Raw genomic sequence first — 19,661 nt, 5'->3', positions numbered from 1 at the left:
CACTGATGTATGGTGCAGTTGCTGCCGTTATTTGTTGCTGGTTTTCTTTCCTTTCCATTGTAGCTGTGTGAGCATGTTTCTTGTTAGTGATCTCGTTTCCACCTGGTTCTGCTACTGTTTTATTTTCTCTTGACATTTGTCATGGCCTTTGTACTGGACACCTGGTCAAATACTGTCCTTCAGTTACTGTCATAGTTGCTGATGTGCTTGTTGACAATGAATCTGCTGATGTTGCAGTGTACCTGAAGCTGAAGTAGTTGGTTTTTATCTGAAGTCTTTCTTTACACTGGACTGTCAGATGTAAGCAATACATCAGTTATCATTCTAGATTGTGATCTAACTGGTAACAATGAATGTGTCTTTTCAAATTCTCTTGCTGTAGATGCTTTACCTACAGCTCATGTTGCAGGTTCAAGATCTGGAGCTTCTCACTCAAGCAATTCTGTTACAGTAGCTCTGAGCACTTTTCCTTTCAGTGCCACTTATTCGATCATTATTTTGACCATCAGTTCTTTGCCTTCTTCATTCAGGTAAGGACATGTGTTGGGCACAATTCTCTATCTTCAAGAACATAAACGTGGGTCATATTATGATTCCCTTATACTATAGTATTTACGTTCTTATATGTATGTCTAATTTCTTGTTTTACACACAACCAGTCCTCCAAATAATATGAACGTGGTATTCCCAGGACAAGAACGTTCGCATTTTTCAGATATATTGAAAAATTTTAGTGATTGGAGAGCAATGGTGCACCAGCCTCAATAACAGTTTTATCTTCCTTCGTTAGTTTATGCAGGCCTTCGCAGTCCTTCTGCGCTGTAGCCATAGCAGTTTCTAGCAGTACCTTCTCCTGTATTTCGTAGTTATTTACTTCAATGGCTGTAGGAATGGATCCACAGTATCATGGTTGCTCTGTCTCCACTCAATCATGTCTTGCTACTTAACATTCTGGGCAACCAAGAATACAGAAGAAAAAGTATTTGAAATTCAAAATAGAGTCAAAAGAAACATATATTGAACCTAACTGAAGAGTTCATGCAAAAAATTATTTGAACAGCTTTGTTCATCATTAATCTTTCCACTTACGCACTTAGCTAGGTGCCAAGAACATTCCATTGGTTAAAATCAACAATTCATATTAAGATCAAGGCACTAGAAATAAGTGTAATTTGTAGAGAGACTTACTAAAGCCTCTTCTTAGTCTATAATGGAGTCCACTATAGGCTTCCTGTCAGTATCAAATCTATTACTAATGATCTAAATAAAGTTAAGAAACGGCTGAAGGAATACATTACTGAAATATGTTTCCGTTCCTTACGGGAATTGATCTAATTTATGCTGTAACGTATTATAAACTCTCATAAAACTCTGCATATCTGACAATGTTTTTATGTACCTTTGTACTTATCGCTTTGTACACACTCCACTGTCGATATGTATTGGGCTTTATGGAATTGAACTATTTAATGTGTAGTCTAAACTGTTGAAATCCGACGTACAGATTTCTTGTACATAATTGCTACTTTCTGTATCAACGGAATTTAGTTCGGTCATGGATCTACGAAATATGAGATAAATAAATAAGTAAAAATAAATCTGCACCTTCATACGTAAGTTTACCCAGCAGGAAATGAATTATGGAAAATATTTCATATGTAATCGTACTGATAATTATACGAACGGAATTTTGACTCAACGGTAAAAAAGAAGCTAATATTACCAATATCGTAGTGGAAATTTTGATTTGAGTTCTGGACAGGAGGATCATAGATGTTGCAAGTCTGAAAAGTTGTTGCGAGTATTGAGTAATCTCTTCGAAAACTAAGATTTTTGGTGCAGGAAGAGAAAGCTCACAGTAGTTGTTCTCATCTTTGGTTTTGACCTATATCGTCTTTGGATTTTGACAAGCAAGAATAATAAGAAAAACACAAAATGGTAAAAATATTTTGTGTGTTTGTTAAATGCTATGTATCCAGTGCTGTCTAATGAAGTATCATCTATAATTTTTTCTGAATTATGTCTTGAGCGATTCAATTGAATGCAGTCACTGAGTTGACATTTCGTAGGGCTTTTCTGCTTCTGTATGCATACGACATTTCTGTACGCGAAGAGAAGTGATATTTTACTGCAAGCTCTGTGAAACGAACTTTCTTAAATTATTGTGATGTTACTTCATTTAACTGTGCCTGAATGCCTTCTAAGATGACTGTATCTTTTGCAGGGAAATGAAAGTTCTCTTCCTATGGAACTATGTTCAAACTGTAAGTAGGTGATAGTGCTTCGATTCATTAATTTTGTGTAATTATTTTGGCCTCACGCACTTCTCTCTGTTTTAGTTGATGCTGATGAAATACGACGACTTGGGAAACGTTTCAGAAAGCTTGATTTAGACAACTCAGGTTCTTTGAGTATTGATGAATTTATGTCACTGCCCGAGTTACAGCAGAATCCTTTAGTACAACGCGTTATAGATATATTTGATGCCGACGGGAACGGCGAAGTGGATTTTAAAGGTTAGTCAAAAAAAAAAACTCACATTTTTTTTGTATTAGTAACTGTAGTGGTAATGAATAAAAGCAAAATTGTTTTAGAATATACCTTATCATACTTTCTTTCTAAAATCCCAGTCGTTTCTGCTAGTTTATGACCGATAGTACAAAAATTTGTTTCTCAGCTGTATGATGGAGTGGACACACATACATTATATATAAATTAGTGACTGAAAATTGTCTTGAAGATTTCAATAATTGAACAGTACAAAGACAGAATTTATATTGTTTTTTCTTTTAATTATTATTTTTGTTACATATGATGCACTGCATGAATGTGTTAATATGTAAATACAAGCAGAGACAATATATTTGCAATGTGTTCATTTTCAATACGTGTTAGGAGTATCGATAACTATTGTGCTTGCACTTATCCAAGCAAGGTGTTTCCACTTTTGATTCACAGTAGCCACAGTGTAGAATTTGGCAGGGTAAAGTATAGACACAAATTATCTGTATAGTCCTCCTAAGTAAAATAAACATCTGTTCTACAAAACTCACCTACAGTGCAAAGTCTAGAGTAATTCTGCTAGCACTATCATTTCCCTCCTTACCTGTTCCATTTTTGGTGGTGTATGAGAAGGGTTCATTGGGGCTTTGTATGGGTGTGTAATTGTCTGACGTTACCACCATAATCATTTTTCAAGATGCAGTTGGAAAGGAGTTATATTTTGTGTGACTGTTTACTTATTTATTCATCCAGGTGTCATCTGAATATGCTTCAGGTTTTGCCATCATAGTACAATGAAAATAAATAACACAAATGTTTTGAAACACAGATTATACAAGGGTTGGAACTTTAATAGTGGCAACTACTTATTTATGGGTCATACAAAATAAATACATGTTTCAAAGTTTTACTGACCTTCAACATAGTCACCAGCATTGTGTATAACCCTTTGCCAGCGATGCGGAAGTTGTAGGATACTCTTAGCAGTGCCAGTTGTTGACAGTTCGGGCAGCGCAGTCTACTGCCTGACGAATTTGTAGGAGTTCTGAAGCAAATGCCATGAAGTGTTTCCTTCAGTTTAGAAATCGAGTTGGACTAATGAGGGCTTAAGTCAGGGGAGTGCAGTAGGTGGTATAGCACTTAGCAGCCCCGTCAGTCAAACAAATCAGTGACAGCTTGCACTGAACGTGCTTGAGCATTGTCCTGCAAAATGAGGGTCAGGTCCTGCAGAAAGTGTCGTCACTTCTGTCTCTAAGCTGGTCGTAGGTTGTGTTCCAAAAATGAACAGCATATAGACAGAAGTGATTACACTTTTTGCACGACCTGACAATCATTTTGCAGCATGATGCTCAAACATCTACAGTGCAAGCTGTTACTGATTCATTTGAATGATGGGGCTGCTAAGTGCTATACCACCTACTGCACTCCCCCGACTGAAGCCCTCGTGAGTTCAATTCGATTTCTAAACTGAAGGAAACACTTCAAGGCATTCGCTTCAGAACTGCTACTAATTCGTCGGGCGATAGACCGTGCTGCTCTGCTAAGAGTATCCTGTGACTTCAACATCACTGTCAGTTGGTTATAAACAATGCTCGTGACTACTTTGAAGGTCAGTAAATCATTGAAACACACATCTATTTTGTATGAGCTGTAAATACATCGTTACCACTATTAAAGTTCCAACCCTCGTATAAAGATTTTTGTGAGGAGCCATCCTGGCATTTAATGATATGAAATACATGCATTGTATTGTTGCAGCCTGGCATTTGTCTGAAATGATTAAGCTAAACCAAAATCAGAATGGTCAGGCAGAACAAACTCCATCATCCCTAATATTCAGTGTCTTAGAACTGTATGGCCTCATTTGGTTGGTTCCTATTGAACATAGGTTCTTGCGAATTTACCAGTATGTGTGTCTGTGAATCATGTAATTATTTGTAATCATTCCCTTTGTCGGAGGAAATCAGAAGGCACACTGATAATAATTGGAAGAATCATAAGCGAACTCAACAATGAAGGAAACCATAATTCAATAGATTGAGTACTGCTTGGCAGTCTGAGACCCTTACAATATAAGATGAGTGGAGCAGGTAGAGAGCTGCATGTTTTGTCGTGGGTTTGTTTTGTAAGCATCAGAGCATCATGGAGAGGCTCTTTCCCAAGTGGAGTTGACATTTTGCAGGTCTTCCTGGATTTCACTATACTTTTATGATTTTGTGAGTTTCTATGAGTTTCTGCAAATGACATCATGGAGCTTTTAACGTTATGCACCATATAATGTACATGTAAAGTTACTTTCAAATCTGATGATTTCTTCCCATTCAGAATGCCATGTGCGCAAAGTTCAATCTCCTTGAAAGTACTTAATCCAATCACAATACTGGTTTTATATTAAAGTCCATTTTTTATTCATTGAACACAGTGTGGAACTAATTATAAGGCTTCTGGAAGTCACCATGATATCAGCCTGTTTGCTGCTGTCTATTGCATTCATTATCTTGTGGATGAACATAGTGAGATAATTCTCAAAGCAAAGAAAAAGAAAAATGCTATTGGTGGAATGCATATTGGTTCCCATAGTATATTTTCAATCTCGAAAAAGGTCATAAACTCTGTGTGTAAAGAGAGTTTTATAATTCAGCAAGCATTTGCCTTCAGCAATGGAGATTTCTATTTATGGCCATCTGTCCTTTGACCGACCTTGAAAATGGGAAGCCGTACTATTCCTACAGCATCCACTGCTTGAAGGGCAAAATGTTTCTCATAGTTTTAGAGCAATGTGCAGGTATCCCATCTTATTAATTGAAGCCTATACCACATGATCTCCTGACTGCCAAAACTGTCACCTTTCAACTAACCTAAACTACAAGCTTTACTAAAGACAGTGAGTCACAAGAACTAACATTTTGTATTCACATCCATTGTCTTTGCAAACACACAACCCATCACCACACAACCTAACCTATAGCTTGATGTACACTACATTTTAGTCTTTCAACAGAGCCTACATTCCAAAACATAATCGACACATCTTCGCACCTCCCTCAACATCTTGTAAAGTATGACATACTTGTTTTTCCATATCTGGTGGTATCCTGGATTTGTTGCCATTTATTGCTCATCCATCTTTTTATCTCTTTCTTCTCAGCTATTATTTTACCAGTTATTTCCTTACAGTTCTAAATTTAGTTTTTCTGAGCCAATATTTTGCAGCCCTCCTCCAGATCTATAGGTCCTTTGATATATGCCAAGTAACACTAAGAGGCCTTCTTCCATCGTCAGTAGTTCAGATGTGTCCCTGATACTCACAGCAGCTTTTAATTGCAAAATTCAAAACAGCTGCATGTGGAAGCAACAGCTGTCTATAGCACTGTGACAATACTGAGTAGTGAGGTGGTGTCAAAGAGATACCTAAAAAATCGCATTACATTATTGGCTGGAGGTAGGCACGTGAGCACGTGGAGTTGCTGTATCTAGCCCACTGCAAGTGTAAGGGATTAATTTGTGCAGGCTCAATTATAGTAAGCATCATAGATCCTTATGACGACATGTGTTGCTAAATATTGATTGCCTACACAGTTGTACTGAACTGACTACAGAGGTAAGTATGGTATCATGATAAAATTTAATAAGATTCAGTGGTAACTTCACATTTTTTTGTTTCAGTAGTGGCTATTTTATGCTTAAGCTTCAAGGCTTTTTCACAGACTTAAGAAATCTGGACATGTATGTCTTATCCTCATCCAGATATACCCGAAATATCGGTTTATCACTGTATTACTAATCGGAACACCATATATTCTAATACAGGGATGCCTAGTCTCTGATAACTTTCTCTTCAGCTGCATGTAGACAGTCTTGTTTGCAGCAGTCCTCAGTTTGCTTTCTGTATCAGGAGAATTCTATTGATTGCTCTGAAGGACATAATGTTTGGTTAACTTAAGCAGTCTAAACTTTAGAAAGAAATCCAAAAACATCATCAAAACCTCCAGTGACACTCATCATGATGGCTACAGTATATTTCTCATTGATATTGTCAACTATTGCAATTCCTTTATTTTGCAGGATCATTTATAAATGTTCCCTTCTTGGAACCATATTGGGATTGATTAAGATCAGTTACCTCTCTGTGCACTGTTAGCCAATAGTAAGGGTTGTTCATGAGTTTTGCCCAGAGTGTTCAGCAGACAAAAGAGTCCTGTGATACTAGATATATTCTTGCGTTAATCATTGTGGGATCCCTTGTATTGGTTCTCTAGCAGGAGGGCAGAAGGCTGAGTTGGAGTGTCTAGTGTGTTAAAAAGAGGTTAAAAGATGAATATCAACAAAAGTGAAACAAGGGTGATGGGAAATAGTTTATCTAGCTCAAGCAATGTCCAAAAAATTAGATTACAAAATGAGAGATGAAAAGTAGGAGAGGAGTTTTTTGATCAGCAAAAGAACTGACAATGCCCAAAGTATGGAGGATACAAATGCAGACTGGCAATAAAGAAACACTCTCAAAAAGAGACATGTATTTATGTCTAATATAAATATAGGTATAAGGAAGTCTTATCTGAAGATATTAGTCCGGAGTGTAGCTCTGTACAGAACTGGAATGTGGTGCTACAGAAGAATACTGAAGATTAGATGAGTAGATTGGATAAATAATGAAGAGGTACTGAATCAAATTGAGTAGGAATGAAATTATGGCACAAATTGACTAAAAGAAGGGCTCAGTTAATAGAACGCATTCTGAGACGTTAAAGAACTGCCAATTTGATGATGGAGAAGGGGCATAGCAGTGTGATGGGAGAGAAAGGCTTGACTACAGTAAGCAGGTTCAAATAGCTATAGGTTGCAGTCATTATGTAGAGATGATGGAGCTTGCATAGGATAGAGTAGTGCAGATAGCTGCATCAAACCAGTCATCTATGATACAACAGATCCATAACAGAGAACTTTCAGCGACGTGAGCCAAGTTAATGTATAAATTAATCTACCTGATTACCTGGTGTTCACCAGTCAATTATTTTTATGTCAACCTGTTCCCTTTTGTATCACGTCAACATAGTTGAAATTTCATCAAAACTATCATTAATCATCTGAAGGCTTTGGATATGATACTAATATCAGATATTTTCATGTCGTCTCCTCCCAGTCCCAACCTTGACATTACCTCTATGCATCAGTTGTCATCAGAGCTTTCACATTTCAATCTAACAACCCCAAAATTATGAATTCAGCGTTAATATTCATTGTTTATGATTTTTGTCAACCTCTTCTCACCACCATCTCCATTGTTGTTTTCGTGGATTGTGTCTTCAGGTTGCTTCCTTATCACCTATCCCCATTATTAGGGACACCATACCCCACCACCACCCCAACCCCCCTCTCCCACCCGCGCCCCTTCATTTTTTGAAGTATTAAGTCATATTTGTACACAACTTGGTAACAGGCATTCCAGAGTTATAGATAAATGTCACCATTTTCCCACCTCACAAACAGAGATATTAGAGAAGCCTTGCCCATCCAGCATTGTATCCAATGTGCCATGGCCATTGGCATTACTCTATTGTGTTCCTAAATTAAGTTTCCATGGAAACACACTACTCTCCTCCCTCCCCCCCCCCCCCCCCCCACCCACCACCCCATTTGGGGATCTGGTGTCATCAGTCCAACAAGCCCAAAAATTTTGGGTTAGATGCTAATGTAGTTGGTTTTCCATTCTTTTTGTGCTGAAACTGAACACAACAGTCAACATGAAAAGTGCTGAATGGAAAAAATACAACTTTTCTGGTTACGCTAAGTTGTTGCTGTCTGTTTGTGCACTATTGCTTTAGTAACGTTTATACAAGTATTCTGATGAGAGTTAAGTGATAAAAGATAATTGCAACGTGTAAGTATGGTGATACATTTACAATGAGCATTGGGACTACATTAGGGAGAAGTAAAACTTGGGGTTGGAGGGGGTGCATGCTCTCCTACTCATGTCCCCATGCCATGCTGGTGGCAGTAGGAATGAAGTTAAGTGTTGCCATATGCACCCTATCTTGATAGAGGTTCGTTCAGTAGTCGTAGCTTCTTATGATGTTACCTGGATGGCATCTGTGGCAGAAATTACTCTGTGGTAAGAGTGAAAAGAGCAGCAGGCAGAGGTGTTGTAAGGCGTGAAGTCCTAATAGCAGAATAAAGATGATGTGCACAGTGTTTCCAAAAAACCATTGATCTTAATCAAAAATGTTAACAAAAGAATTATCATACAATAAAAATGAGTATGTGGCTCTTGATAAATAGCCAAAACAACCGTTTTCACTTTGATCAACAAGTGTCTTCTGAATAACTCTTGAACTGTTCAGTAAATGTGGCCGAAGTTCTTATATTACCACATGAGTTGACGTCACCTTCCAGTCTAAACAAGACTGCGGGCTACTGTGCAGATAGACACACTAGAGAGTACTGAGAGTAGGTAATTATGCATACATAACAACTCTACTTTTTTTTAAATTTCTGCAGTTTAAAATGTGTAGATGTGTATTTTTACATGTGATTTTATAATATATGCTGGACTCTTAGACAGGTACAGCTTTTACATATGTCACAATGTTAAGAAAAGTTATTTTACTTCTTTCCCCAGTTTCTGTTTTATACAGTTTCTGTTTTATACAGTTTCTGTTTTAATTTGCCAGATAAATTGTTCTGTATCTATTTCTTTGCCCATTTGCTTGTTGAATTTTATTTCAGAGTTACCCTAATCACTAAATTTTTCATAAACATGCTTTTATCATGGGAAAAAACTTATATGACCACATCACCCATTTTCATTATTGACCATTAAACATGGAATGAGTAAATGTCAGAAAATGTCTGAATAGTTAATCCACCTGAAGTTAGAAGTTCTGTAAGAGCACGAAAGTTTAACAAAACAGATGTAATATCGGCTGAGGATGGCTATAGTTTGTAGTTGCAGTTGCATCAGTATCTGTTCATACTGTGTGGAATATAATTGTTTTAACAGTTCAGTCTGCCACACCAAAACAAAATACAAAACCTTTACCACTCCATAATAGCATTGGTATGTTCAAAATTCTTCAGAAAATTGCAGTCACTGAAAATTGCAACAAATTTAGGTAGTAATTCAATGTTATCTGAATAAAAACAGCTGCATCAGCTATTAACTCACCAAATAGATTTTATTTTGCCAAGAACAGAAATGCAGCGTTTCCTATGTTTTTTGCATTCATGCAGTAACACAGAGCATATGTGATGCTTTCATTCTTTCTTTAATTTCAAAGGTTGGCAATATTTTATCACCACTAACACGATTCAGCTACATAGAGATATCTAATTGACTAAAGCAGCGTTAAAAAAAGTACAGAAATTTTACTGACTCTAAATCAGGCAGATTGTCTATTGGCAGTGCTGCATCCTCCAGGGTGTGATATCACAATGTCACCAGGACATTAACACCTAATTCAGCCCTCTTGGAGAGCAAATATGTAAACAAATAACAGACTTTGAGAAATAGCGTTTCATAATTAAAAATAGTGTTTTGTTAAAACTGACCCTCATGGCCATTAACAAGTTGATGCTTTGTTCACTTCATTTTTCATTGGCGAGACGTTTTCCCGTGAAATGGGTGAACTATTCAATATCCATGGACCACTTACATTAACATATTCTAATAGTAGCATTGTAAAATCTTGAGTATGTCCAATTTATTGTTGCCAGTGTGAAGGACTTTGAAACAAGACACTGGGAGCTGAAAAATAGTCGTGGATTGACTTCACATCTGAGCAACTACGTGACTGTGGAACCATAATAAGTTTCTGCCAAATATGTGTAGTTCAGGACAGAGAAAAATTAAGGCATCTAACTTCATTGTCTCAACATAATCAGAATTTAGCTTACTATGATAAAAATCACAAGCTACTCAATAGTACTATCTCCAGTTGCTGCAGTCTCAACTCAGCACGAAGGAACTACACGACCTTCAATTAAAATACCAGAATACTTAATTTTCTCTGATGCAGTTATGCAGAATAGCAACTACCACAAGACATTAATATTACCACTAACACTGTGAGGTAAAATGCAGAGAAATGCTGTGTGGTGTGCACACAGTTATTTTTTCCTTACCTTGTGTAGACAACACACTGGTAAGGTACTTTATAAAATCACATGAACAGCCATGTTGTTCTACCAAAATTCAGAGCTCTATTCATATCTGTGGAGGGCAACTTTTGCCTTTGTACAGGGTTCAATGTGAAAGCTTTTGGCCATATTATATGCATCATCAGTATCTACTGTGGATAACAGAAGTTTTTCATGTCCCTACGAAAGCCCAGAAAGCCTAGCAGTACAAGATAACATTTTTATTGGTTATGAACATTCTGTTAAAGCACAAAAGTAATGTGCTAACATCACTGTCCTTGCCACAGCAACATTTGTGGAATGTCTCACCAAGTAAGCAATGGAAATCACACTTTGTTGTAATAGTTGGCTGTAATGATTCTGGAATATAATTTGGACAAAATTTTGAATATAAAATCTCCTCAGTTTGTAAATATCTTCTATCAGATGGGTTGAAAAGTTGAAATGGTATCTTAACTTGTAGCCTCTGGAATGTCAGTTGCCAGAGTAAAAGCTGGGAGATAAAGGCAAATAAATTATCCATTCCAGGACAAGCTTGGAACATGATACCATGTGCTGATTTTAAAGCAACTAGTAACAAGTCCCCTTGAATAAAGAACTTTTGAGTGCAAATATTATATACTGGTTCAGATATGTAGATGATGTACTGTGTTGTATGTGGACAGGCACTACAAGACATCATTGTTGTGTAATGGCATAGACCATAGCCAGTGTCAGTGCCATAAGCAGAGTGCTGAGTCCCAAGCAGTGATTGTCACCAGACAATGACTGGTCTAATCAGCAACAGCAAGACTTTTCCACACCAAGCTTATGTGTGTCAGTGGCCCGGGATACTGTCCCACCTTCTGAGACGGTCTGCGGTTCAACCTATTACAGCCGCATCTTGGTTCCTTTGTTGAAGACGCTTCCGTGTGACACAGAAATGTGGCTCATTCTGCGTAGTCAGTGCCAGGCAGCTGCATTTAATTCCCTGGCCTAGCCAAGTAGGTCATCAGCACTGCAAGGCCATGCACAACACTTGTTTGTGTCAGTTATCACCATGATTTATAATGACACAGCCTTGGAGTATATTCTATAACTATCACACTGCCACAACTACTACCACAGACTGCAAACTCCCGACCACGACCTGATCGCCCAGCCCCTTGGCAGCCAACACGTCACTGCCATCTCTTTGAGACCACTCACCATCGTACCTGCTTTCTCTGTACCACTGGAGACCACCAGCTGCTTTTCAACCAGTGGTACATAGTTTGAGTATGGGTGACACCATCATCTGCTGCAACACTAGAAGACATCATAGTTGCATTATGCTGGCAGCAGAGCCGTGTCAAGTGCTCCAACCACCACCACCAAGTCAGCAGCCATCGAGTTGGCATTCTCCATGTAAGATGGCTGCTTTCCAGCTGTTCGTGAATGCCAGAGGCAGTTTAGCTACTTACGCCTACCTCGCATGTCGTGCCGAGAGGAAATTACAAGAGTCAATGTCAAACCACACTAGAGATGAGGTCATATCAAGATAATTGTCAAAGTTACATGGGATAGTAAAAAACTGTCTCATCCACAATCATTTCTCTGTAGCTACCTCCCTACGCCATTCCATTCTGAAGTTACTCTTGTCTCACCATCACATGGATTCGGGCCACCCCAGGTGTGCCTTGAGTGCCTTCTGACAACCGCCAAGAGCTCTCCCAGCTGCCAGTAGTGGTCATTGCACCTGTGACCAACTACAGTTGATATAGCTATGTTTCTTGTTTGTTGCCTTCCTCTTATAGTGTGTGCCACTGGAATTTGTTGAGAGTAAATAGTCCTGCGATAAAGAGGCTGCTCTTCATTGGATCTGCTTTATATCCTCTGTTAATCTTACTTGGTAACAGTCCCAGATTGATAAACAGTATTCAAGAATCAATCAAGCAAGTGTTTTGTAAGCCACTTCCTTTGTGAATGAATTACATTTCCTTAAGATTCTCCCAGTGAACCTCAGTCTGTCATTTACATATCCTGCTTTTTGTTTTTTGTGATCTTTCCAGTTCGGGTTGCTGCAGATGGTTATTCGTAGGTATTCTGTGGTAGTAATACCTTCCATGGATTTGTCGCCTATGGTGTAATTGAACAGTAGTAGATTCTTTGCACAGTGTGTTGATTATATTACCTACTTGGTCAATTGCCATTCCGTCCTACATTTTGCCGCAGTTTTCTGGCACTGCAGCTTTCCTGTAGATGACAGTATCATCTGCAAATAGCGTCACAGAGCCTCCAATGTTATGCATAACTAGTAGTTGCCTTATAAGACGCCCTCACAGTACTCCAGAAATACCTGTACATTTCTCGATTTCGTTGCATTAGGAATTATATGTTAGAGTCCTATTTCAAAGAAAGTCCTATAACTAATCACAAATCTGGTCTGATATTCAGTAAGTGGCTTGTTGACTAAATGACAGTGCCTAACTGTATCAAATCTTCTGGAAATTGAGGAACATGGCATCAGCTTGAGTGCTTATGTCTATAGCACTCCGGATTCCATAGACAAAGAGAGCAACCTGAATTTCACAAGATCACAGTTTCCAGAACCCACGTTGACTTTTGATAGAGAAAGTTTTCTGTCTCCAGGAATATCATAATGTGTGAATATGAAACATGTCTTATAATTCAACAACTGACTGATGTCAGTGACATATAATTATGCGTGTCTAAGGCAAATGCAAGTGACCTCCACTTTTTCCCAATTGCTACGCTTCAGTGGTCTATGATGAACTACTGCTGGAAGTAGAGCAAGATGTTTCAAATTATCTCTGTAACACTTCAGATATTTCATCCAGCCCAGTTGCCTTTCCACTATTGAGCAGTTTTAGTCAGTTTTCTATTTCACTTTCATATTGGAACAATTACCAAAGACTAAATTCACTGTGTTGTTTTTTCCCCCGTCTTCTTCTGTTTTGGTGTGTGAGTATGACCAATGAAGAATGAAAAAGATTATTTTGAGCCACTTATTGACTTTATATAAGACCAAAACTCCCTAGTATTTTTAGCCAGACCATTTGGCAATATTTTACTTTTAAATTCATTGAATGCTGCTTGCATTTCTCACCTTGTGCTCATTTTGGCTTCATTCAGCTTATGTTCATCTTCCAATCTTTGACCTTTTTATAAATCAAAGATGAAACAAGCTCTTTGTTTTCTCACCAACTTTCTAACATAACTATTGAACCACGGTGATCCTTTTCCATCCTTCACAAGCTTGCTTGGCATATTATATGAGGCTGTTCAATAAGTAATGCAACACATTTTTTCTGAAAGCAGGTTGGTTTTACACAGGATTCCAGTACACCATATTATTTCCCAATTTTTGGCTACAAAACTCTATGTTTCAGCATAATCTCCTTTCAGTGCAATCACTTCATGGCACCTTACTGGAAGGGAAGATATGCACTCATGATACCACTCTATGGGTTCCCGTCAGAGCCAATGTCTTGCTGTAGCAATAACCTCCCCATAATCGAGATACTGCTTCCCACAGAGTGCATCCTACATTGTGCCAAACAGGTGGAAGTCATAAGGTGTGAGATACGGGCTGTAGGGTGGATGATGATGAACAGTCCAGTGAAGTTTTGTGAGCTGCTCTTGGGTGCACATACTTGTGTGGGGCCTTGCATTGTCATGGATAAGGAGAATTCTGTTGCATTTTTGTGGCGATGGAACATGCTGAAGTCCTTTATTCAATTTCCTTAGGGTATCACAGTACACTTCACAGTTGATTGTTGCACCACGAGGTAGGACATCAAACAGAATAACCCGTTCAGTGTCCCAGAGGACTGTCACTGTGACTTTACCAGCTGAGGGTGCAGCTTTGAACTTTTGCTTTGGAGAGGTGGTGGTATGGCTCTACTCCATGGATTGTCATTTTGTTTCTAGCTCGAAGTGATGAAACCATGTTTCATTGCCTGTGGTGATGATTTACAAAAAATTGTTACGATCAGCTTCATAATGGACAAGCAGTACCACACAGATAGTTCTTCGTTGCTCTCTATGGTCTTCTATTAGGCGGTGAGGAACCCAGCAAGCACATACCTATGCATAACTCTCTCATTGTGTAGATAAGAAGATGAAGTCTCCCCTATTGCATTAGTGTGATCAGGAAACATATTTTCACCAAGTTCTCTCTGGGAGTGCTTAGCCACTACCACTCATATTGCAGGTCGCCTGTAAGAGCATCCATTTGTCATGTTTGACCCACCTGTGATGCTTACTTTTACCCAGACCATTCAAAATCTGCACTAAACCACTAGATATTATCAAATTCTGTACTGAAATAAATACACCACCACAATTAGTGTCTAATCTGTCTGTGTGATATATATTCCAATCTGAATTTAGCATTTTGTTGCTATTGTCTTCTCATCTCAACCAACTTTGTGTTCCTAATACTGTTCCTAATACCTTTAAAAATTTATAATAATTCAGGAACATTACCTTGTTTCTTTCTGCAGTTTTTATTGGATCGTATTAATCTCTTCTACTTCCCTTCTATGAGGAAGAGCATTTCCTGAAAATCACATGACTGATCAATTCAGTTCCAACAGGCAATTCGATAGTGATCTCAAGGTGGTATTCCTCAAAGTGTTTTTTCATAGCTTGCATTTTTTCATAACTTGAACAGCAAACATAAAAACATTAGTTCACAGTGCAGATTAGCAGCAAATCTGTAAATTTCCTGTACCCAGCTATTGACATCAAAACACAAACACATTGTTACAAAATGTAGAGATAAACAACTACTACAGATACAATATTTTCTTGCTCACAACACCCAGTAGCACACACACGCAACTTTCCACTCAAGGATGCACAGACTTTTCTCTGTCCCAACACCCAAAGAAGATTTCAAAGCAAAGTTAGACACAATAAAATTTATTCAAAAGGTGCTGCAGATTTTAAGTTGCTGGACTTGTATAAGGAAACATGTAGGCTTGAATTAGTTGTACTACAAAACATCAATATTCATGGAATGTGCAAGATTTTTACTTGCCTAACAATATTACCTAATAAAAGACGGTGGTAAACTGGTGAACAGAAAAAAATGCCGGACAAGAAGGAACCCATTTAATTTCTTAAGTTGACACTAACCAGAAAACTATATTATAAGACAATGAAAGGATATGGTGTAAAAGCTACTAAGTCAACTTATGCCATTGAGTAATGATGTATGCATGGAATAGAGTTCAGCACGTTTCAGTTAGTCATCCTAAATAATATGATATATGATGTTTTTAAACTGTTCTCATTAATTCATTCAGCTTATGTTGGACAATTTATGAAGTAATTAGGAATACATTTACAGTGATATAATGTATCTAGTTTTCACATAAATCTATGTTCATTTCATTCTTGCAGAATTCATACAAGGTGTTTCCCAGTTCAGTGTAAAAGGAGATAAGGAATCAAAACTGAGGTTTGCATTCAGAATATATGATATGGACAATGACGGGTACATATCCAATGGGGAACTGTTTCAGGTAATTTTTCCCCCTACTGACATGGATTAAACATAATGTAGAAAATCGTTGAATATCCACATCATGTTTTCTTTTTCAGGTGCTAAAAATGATGGTTGGTAACAATTTGAAGGACACACAGCTTCAGCAAATTGTCGATAAAACAATATTATTTGCTGACAAAGATGAGGATGGGAAAATTAATTTTGAAGAGTTTTGCTCTGTAAGTATGTTTAATCATGTAATAGCAGTGGTAGTGGTATTAATTGTTGACTGCACTATCTTTACTACTATAAATTGTACTCGAGTAAACACAAAGGAGTTTAAAATACATGGTGTTTCAAGGAGAGTCATCCATTTTCACAGGACTATATTGTCTAAATGAATGAAGATAGAAACTTTGGCTAAATTTTAATATGATCAGACTTTTCAGTTACCTTTCAGAAATATTCAATGTGTCCTCCATTGGACACTTTACAGACATTCAGACAATAATCAAACTTATCCCATACTTGTATGATATCAGGAATGAGTACATTCACTGCTGTTGTTGTAAAGATTACATTTTAGCTCAAGTTGTTGGAAGGGGAGGCACAAAGCTGGAATCTTTCACATGATGATGATGATAAATGTACCATGAGATCAGGCAAACTCTGAGGCTGATGGTGCAGTACAAGATCCTAGTGCCCCTTACGGCCACTCCATCATTGAGATAGCTCATTGTTAGGAAGTGCTCTATTGCAGTGGTGCTCTGACCTGTTGAAAAGTGAAATTTTTGGAGAATTTCTCAACTAGACCATGATATGTGTCTTTTGTGTACCCTATAGTCATTATTTTAGTAGTTTATTTTTCCACTTAAATGGAACATAGCTTTATCACTGAACTTCAAACATAAAAGGGAATTGTTACCTTACATCTCCACACTCGGAATAAATTTGCAAAACTCTGCGTATTGTTTTGTAGCCCCATCATGGGAGGATTGTAGCAACTGAATCAGATATAGTTCAAAACACAAATGTCACCACAAAACATACTAGTCAGTTGCATGAGAAATTACAAACTCGTGGCTGGTATGACAAGCAGACTAGTCTAGACCATGTATGGTGAATGTGCTCCAGGTCTTGAAACACCACAAAAGGGCATCCTGTGGATTGTTGCTAACATAAACAGCCAGTGTCTTGAAACTGCTGCTGTCGCCATCAAATTATTTGAGTTATAGAGCGCGCAGTCTCATACTCTCAATCAGTATCACGCCACACAGTTGTGTCAGTTGAAACAGAGAATGCTAAACATCTTTTGCCATTGAGTAATAGTCAATTTGACTTTAAACAGTATTATGAGAAGGAAAGTTGCTAGTCACCACATAGCGGAGATACCAAGTCACAGATAGGCACAATAAGGAGATTTTCACACTTTAATCTTTCGGCCAATGGCCTTTGTCAACAACACACACACACACACAAACTGCAATCTCAGGCAACTGAAACCACACTGAGACTGCAGTCGGGTGTGTGTGTGTGTGTGTGTGTGTGTGTGTGTGTGTGTGTGTGTGTGTCTTATTGTTGACAAAGGTCATTGGCTGAAAGCTTTAAGTGTGAAAATCTTTTTGTTGTGCCTATCAGCAACTCAGCATCTTTGCTACATGGTGAGTAGCAACTTTCCTTCTCATAATATTGTTACATTCCTACCTGGATTTTCCATTGTTCAATTTGACTTGACACACATGAGGTGATGAGTGAGCTGCTGCACCAGGGAGACCCCTACCAACTACCACGTGAAGTGGTGGCAAGGTAAACTTTTAGTTTTGATGCGTAGCTTAAAATTTGCCCCAAACTTCTATCTTTATAAATATGTAAGATGTAGTCTCTGAATTAATCTTCTTGAAACCATTAGTTTAGCCATACTTAAGTAGGTTCTAAAAGTTTATCACTTTATGAGATTAACATTTCTGAAGGTTCTCCTTCATGGTCAGATCCACAAAATATTACTATTATTATTATTATTATTATTATTATGGGTAAACCATAGTTTCTTATAACATTTAATAATGTGAAACAGTTTTATAAGTTTTGAATTGTCTATTTCAGGTGGTGGGCAACACAGATATTCACAAAAAGATGGTGGTTGACGTTTAACTTACAGTTGCTTCCAGCATGAATTCTAAAGCTAAGGGGATGAAGTGGTGTCTCATACTGTGAAAGTAATGTTTGATTTCACCTTTTGATCTTCCTTCTCCAGACTCTGAATAACATATAAGCGCGTGTGTTTGTTTCATACATTCTGAGGAAGCCTCGGGGTAACATTTACTCGCGAGTGTTTGTTTCATACACTGTTGATAAGTCAATACTGTAACAGTCTAAATGTGATTAACACAGAAATTCCTTTTTTGTGTCTTTTCTACAGTTATCTCCTATCTTCAATTTACTGCCACATATTTTCTGAGGAAGTTTCCTTGGAGTATTTTGTGCAGTGAAATCTTGTTGCATGTTTATCATATTGATGTTCACATTCATTAATACATTAGTCTCACCAGGCACATTAAACTGTGATCTTTCATAAAATTTATCATGTATAAATATGTATAAAAGACGATAAACTCATTGTTACATGTTGAAGGAACTTATTCTGTATCAATTTAGTGAAACATTAAACTCTGCTGCACACATCTGTTGTTGCCAGGTAGCGTTCCTAGTCACGCTTTAATGATCATTACCTTCTGAAGGTCACTTGCTGAACAGATTGTGGAGAAAAGCGTATATCATTCTGACTTTTCGGAATGTAATGAAGCTGTTCTCTATGTAGCTGGCACAAGTGTACAATAAAGAATAGAGAGAGGATTTGTCTTAGTGTGACAAAACTCGGTAAACCACTTCATAAACAAAGTTCTAGTTTTTCGCATATTTACATTACATGAAAATACATATTCATGTAATACAATGCACTTTTACACGTTCTTATATACACAGATTCTCTGGTTACATTACAGATTCATTATGATACAGTGGATGAGATGTCTCATTTCAATATATCTCATTACATTTTGTTTTTCGAAATACTATTTACCCTTGTATTTCTCAATTTCTCAGTCTAAAGCTTTAATATACCATTTATAAATATAACGTGTATTTGTTTTAAATTATTTTACCTCAAGATGTTTTCTTAAATATTTGTTTTTATATTTGAAATCTAATGTTTGTTATTGATGTGATTTGTTCCATTCAAACTGATTTAGGCATTTAAAGAAGGATTGAAATGTGATGTAGAAAATTTTGCATGTACATTTTGTGTGTTCGAATAAAATGATTTTATTACCCAGTAAAATGTATACTCTTTACCACCCTAAGTTTTTTTACATGTATTACCAAATACCATTTCAAATAATTGTTTCATGAACTTAGCAGACTGCATCATTCAACTTAGAAACATTGTTTGCTGGAAAGACACCCATGAAGCAGGATCACCATGCACAGCACAAGACTTCTATGTAAACTTCTCAGGTAAACACTGTGCTAGCAGAAGGACTCACCCAGTGTT

General features: G+C 37.5%; 1 protein-coding gene across 1 annotated transcript; it reads left to right on the top strand.

The window, feature by feature from the left end:
* The first annotated feature begins 1,827 nt into the window (after positions 1–1,827).
* Positions 1,828–19,381, top strand: LOC126457323 (calcineurin subunit B type 2). Its single transcript, XM_050093520.1, has 6 exons — positions 1,828–1,938; positions 2,225–2,264; positions 2,340–2,516; positions 16,027–16,148; positions 16,228–16,350; positions 18,215–19,381. The coding sequence occupies exons 1-6, from the start codon at positions 1,936–1,938 to the stop codon at positions 18,260–18,262; spliced, it is 513 nt and encodes a 170-aa protein (XP_049949477.1). The 5' UTR covers positions 1,828–1,935; the 3' UTR covers positions 18,263–19,381.
* Positions 19,382–19,661: the final 280 nt, after the last annotated feature.

Source organism: Schistocerca serialis, chromosome 2 (genome assembly GCF_023864345.2).
Source record: "Schistocerca serialis cubense isolate TAMUIC-IGC-003099 chromosome 2, iqSchSeri2.2, whole genome shotgun sequence".
Classification (NCBI taxonomy): Eukaryota; Metazoa; Arthropoda; class Insecta; order Orthoptera; family Acrididae; genus Schistocerca; species Schistocerca serialis.
This window is presented reverse-complemented; position numbering and strand designations above follow the sequence as displayed.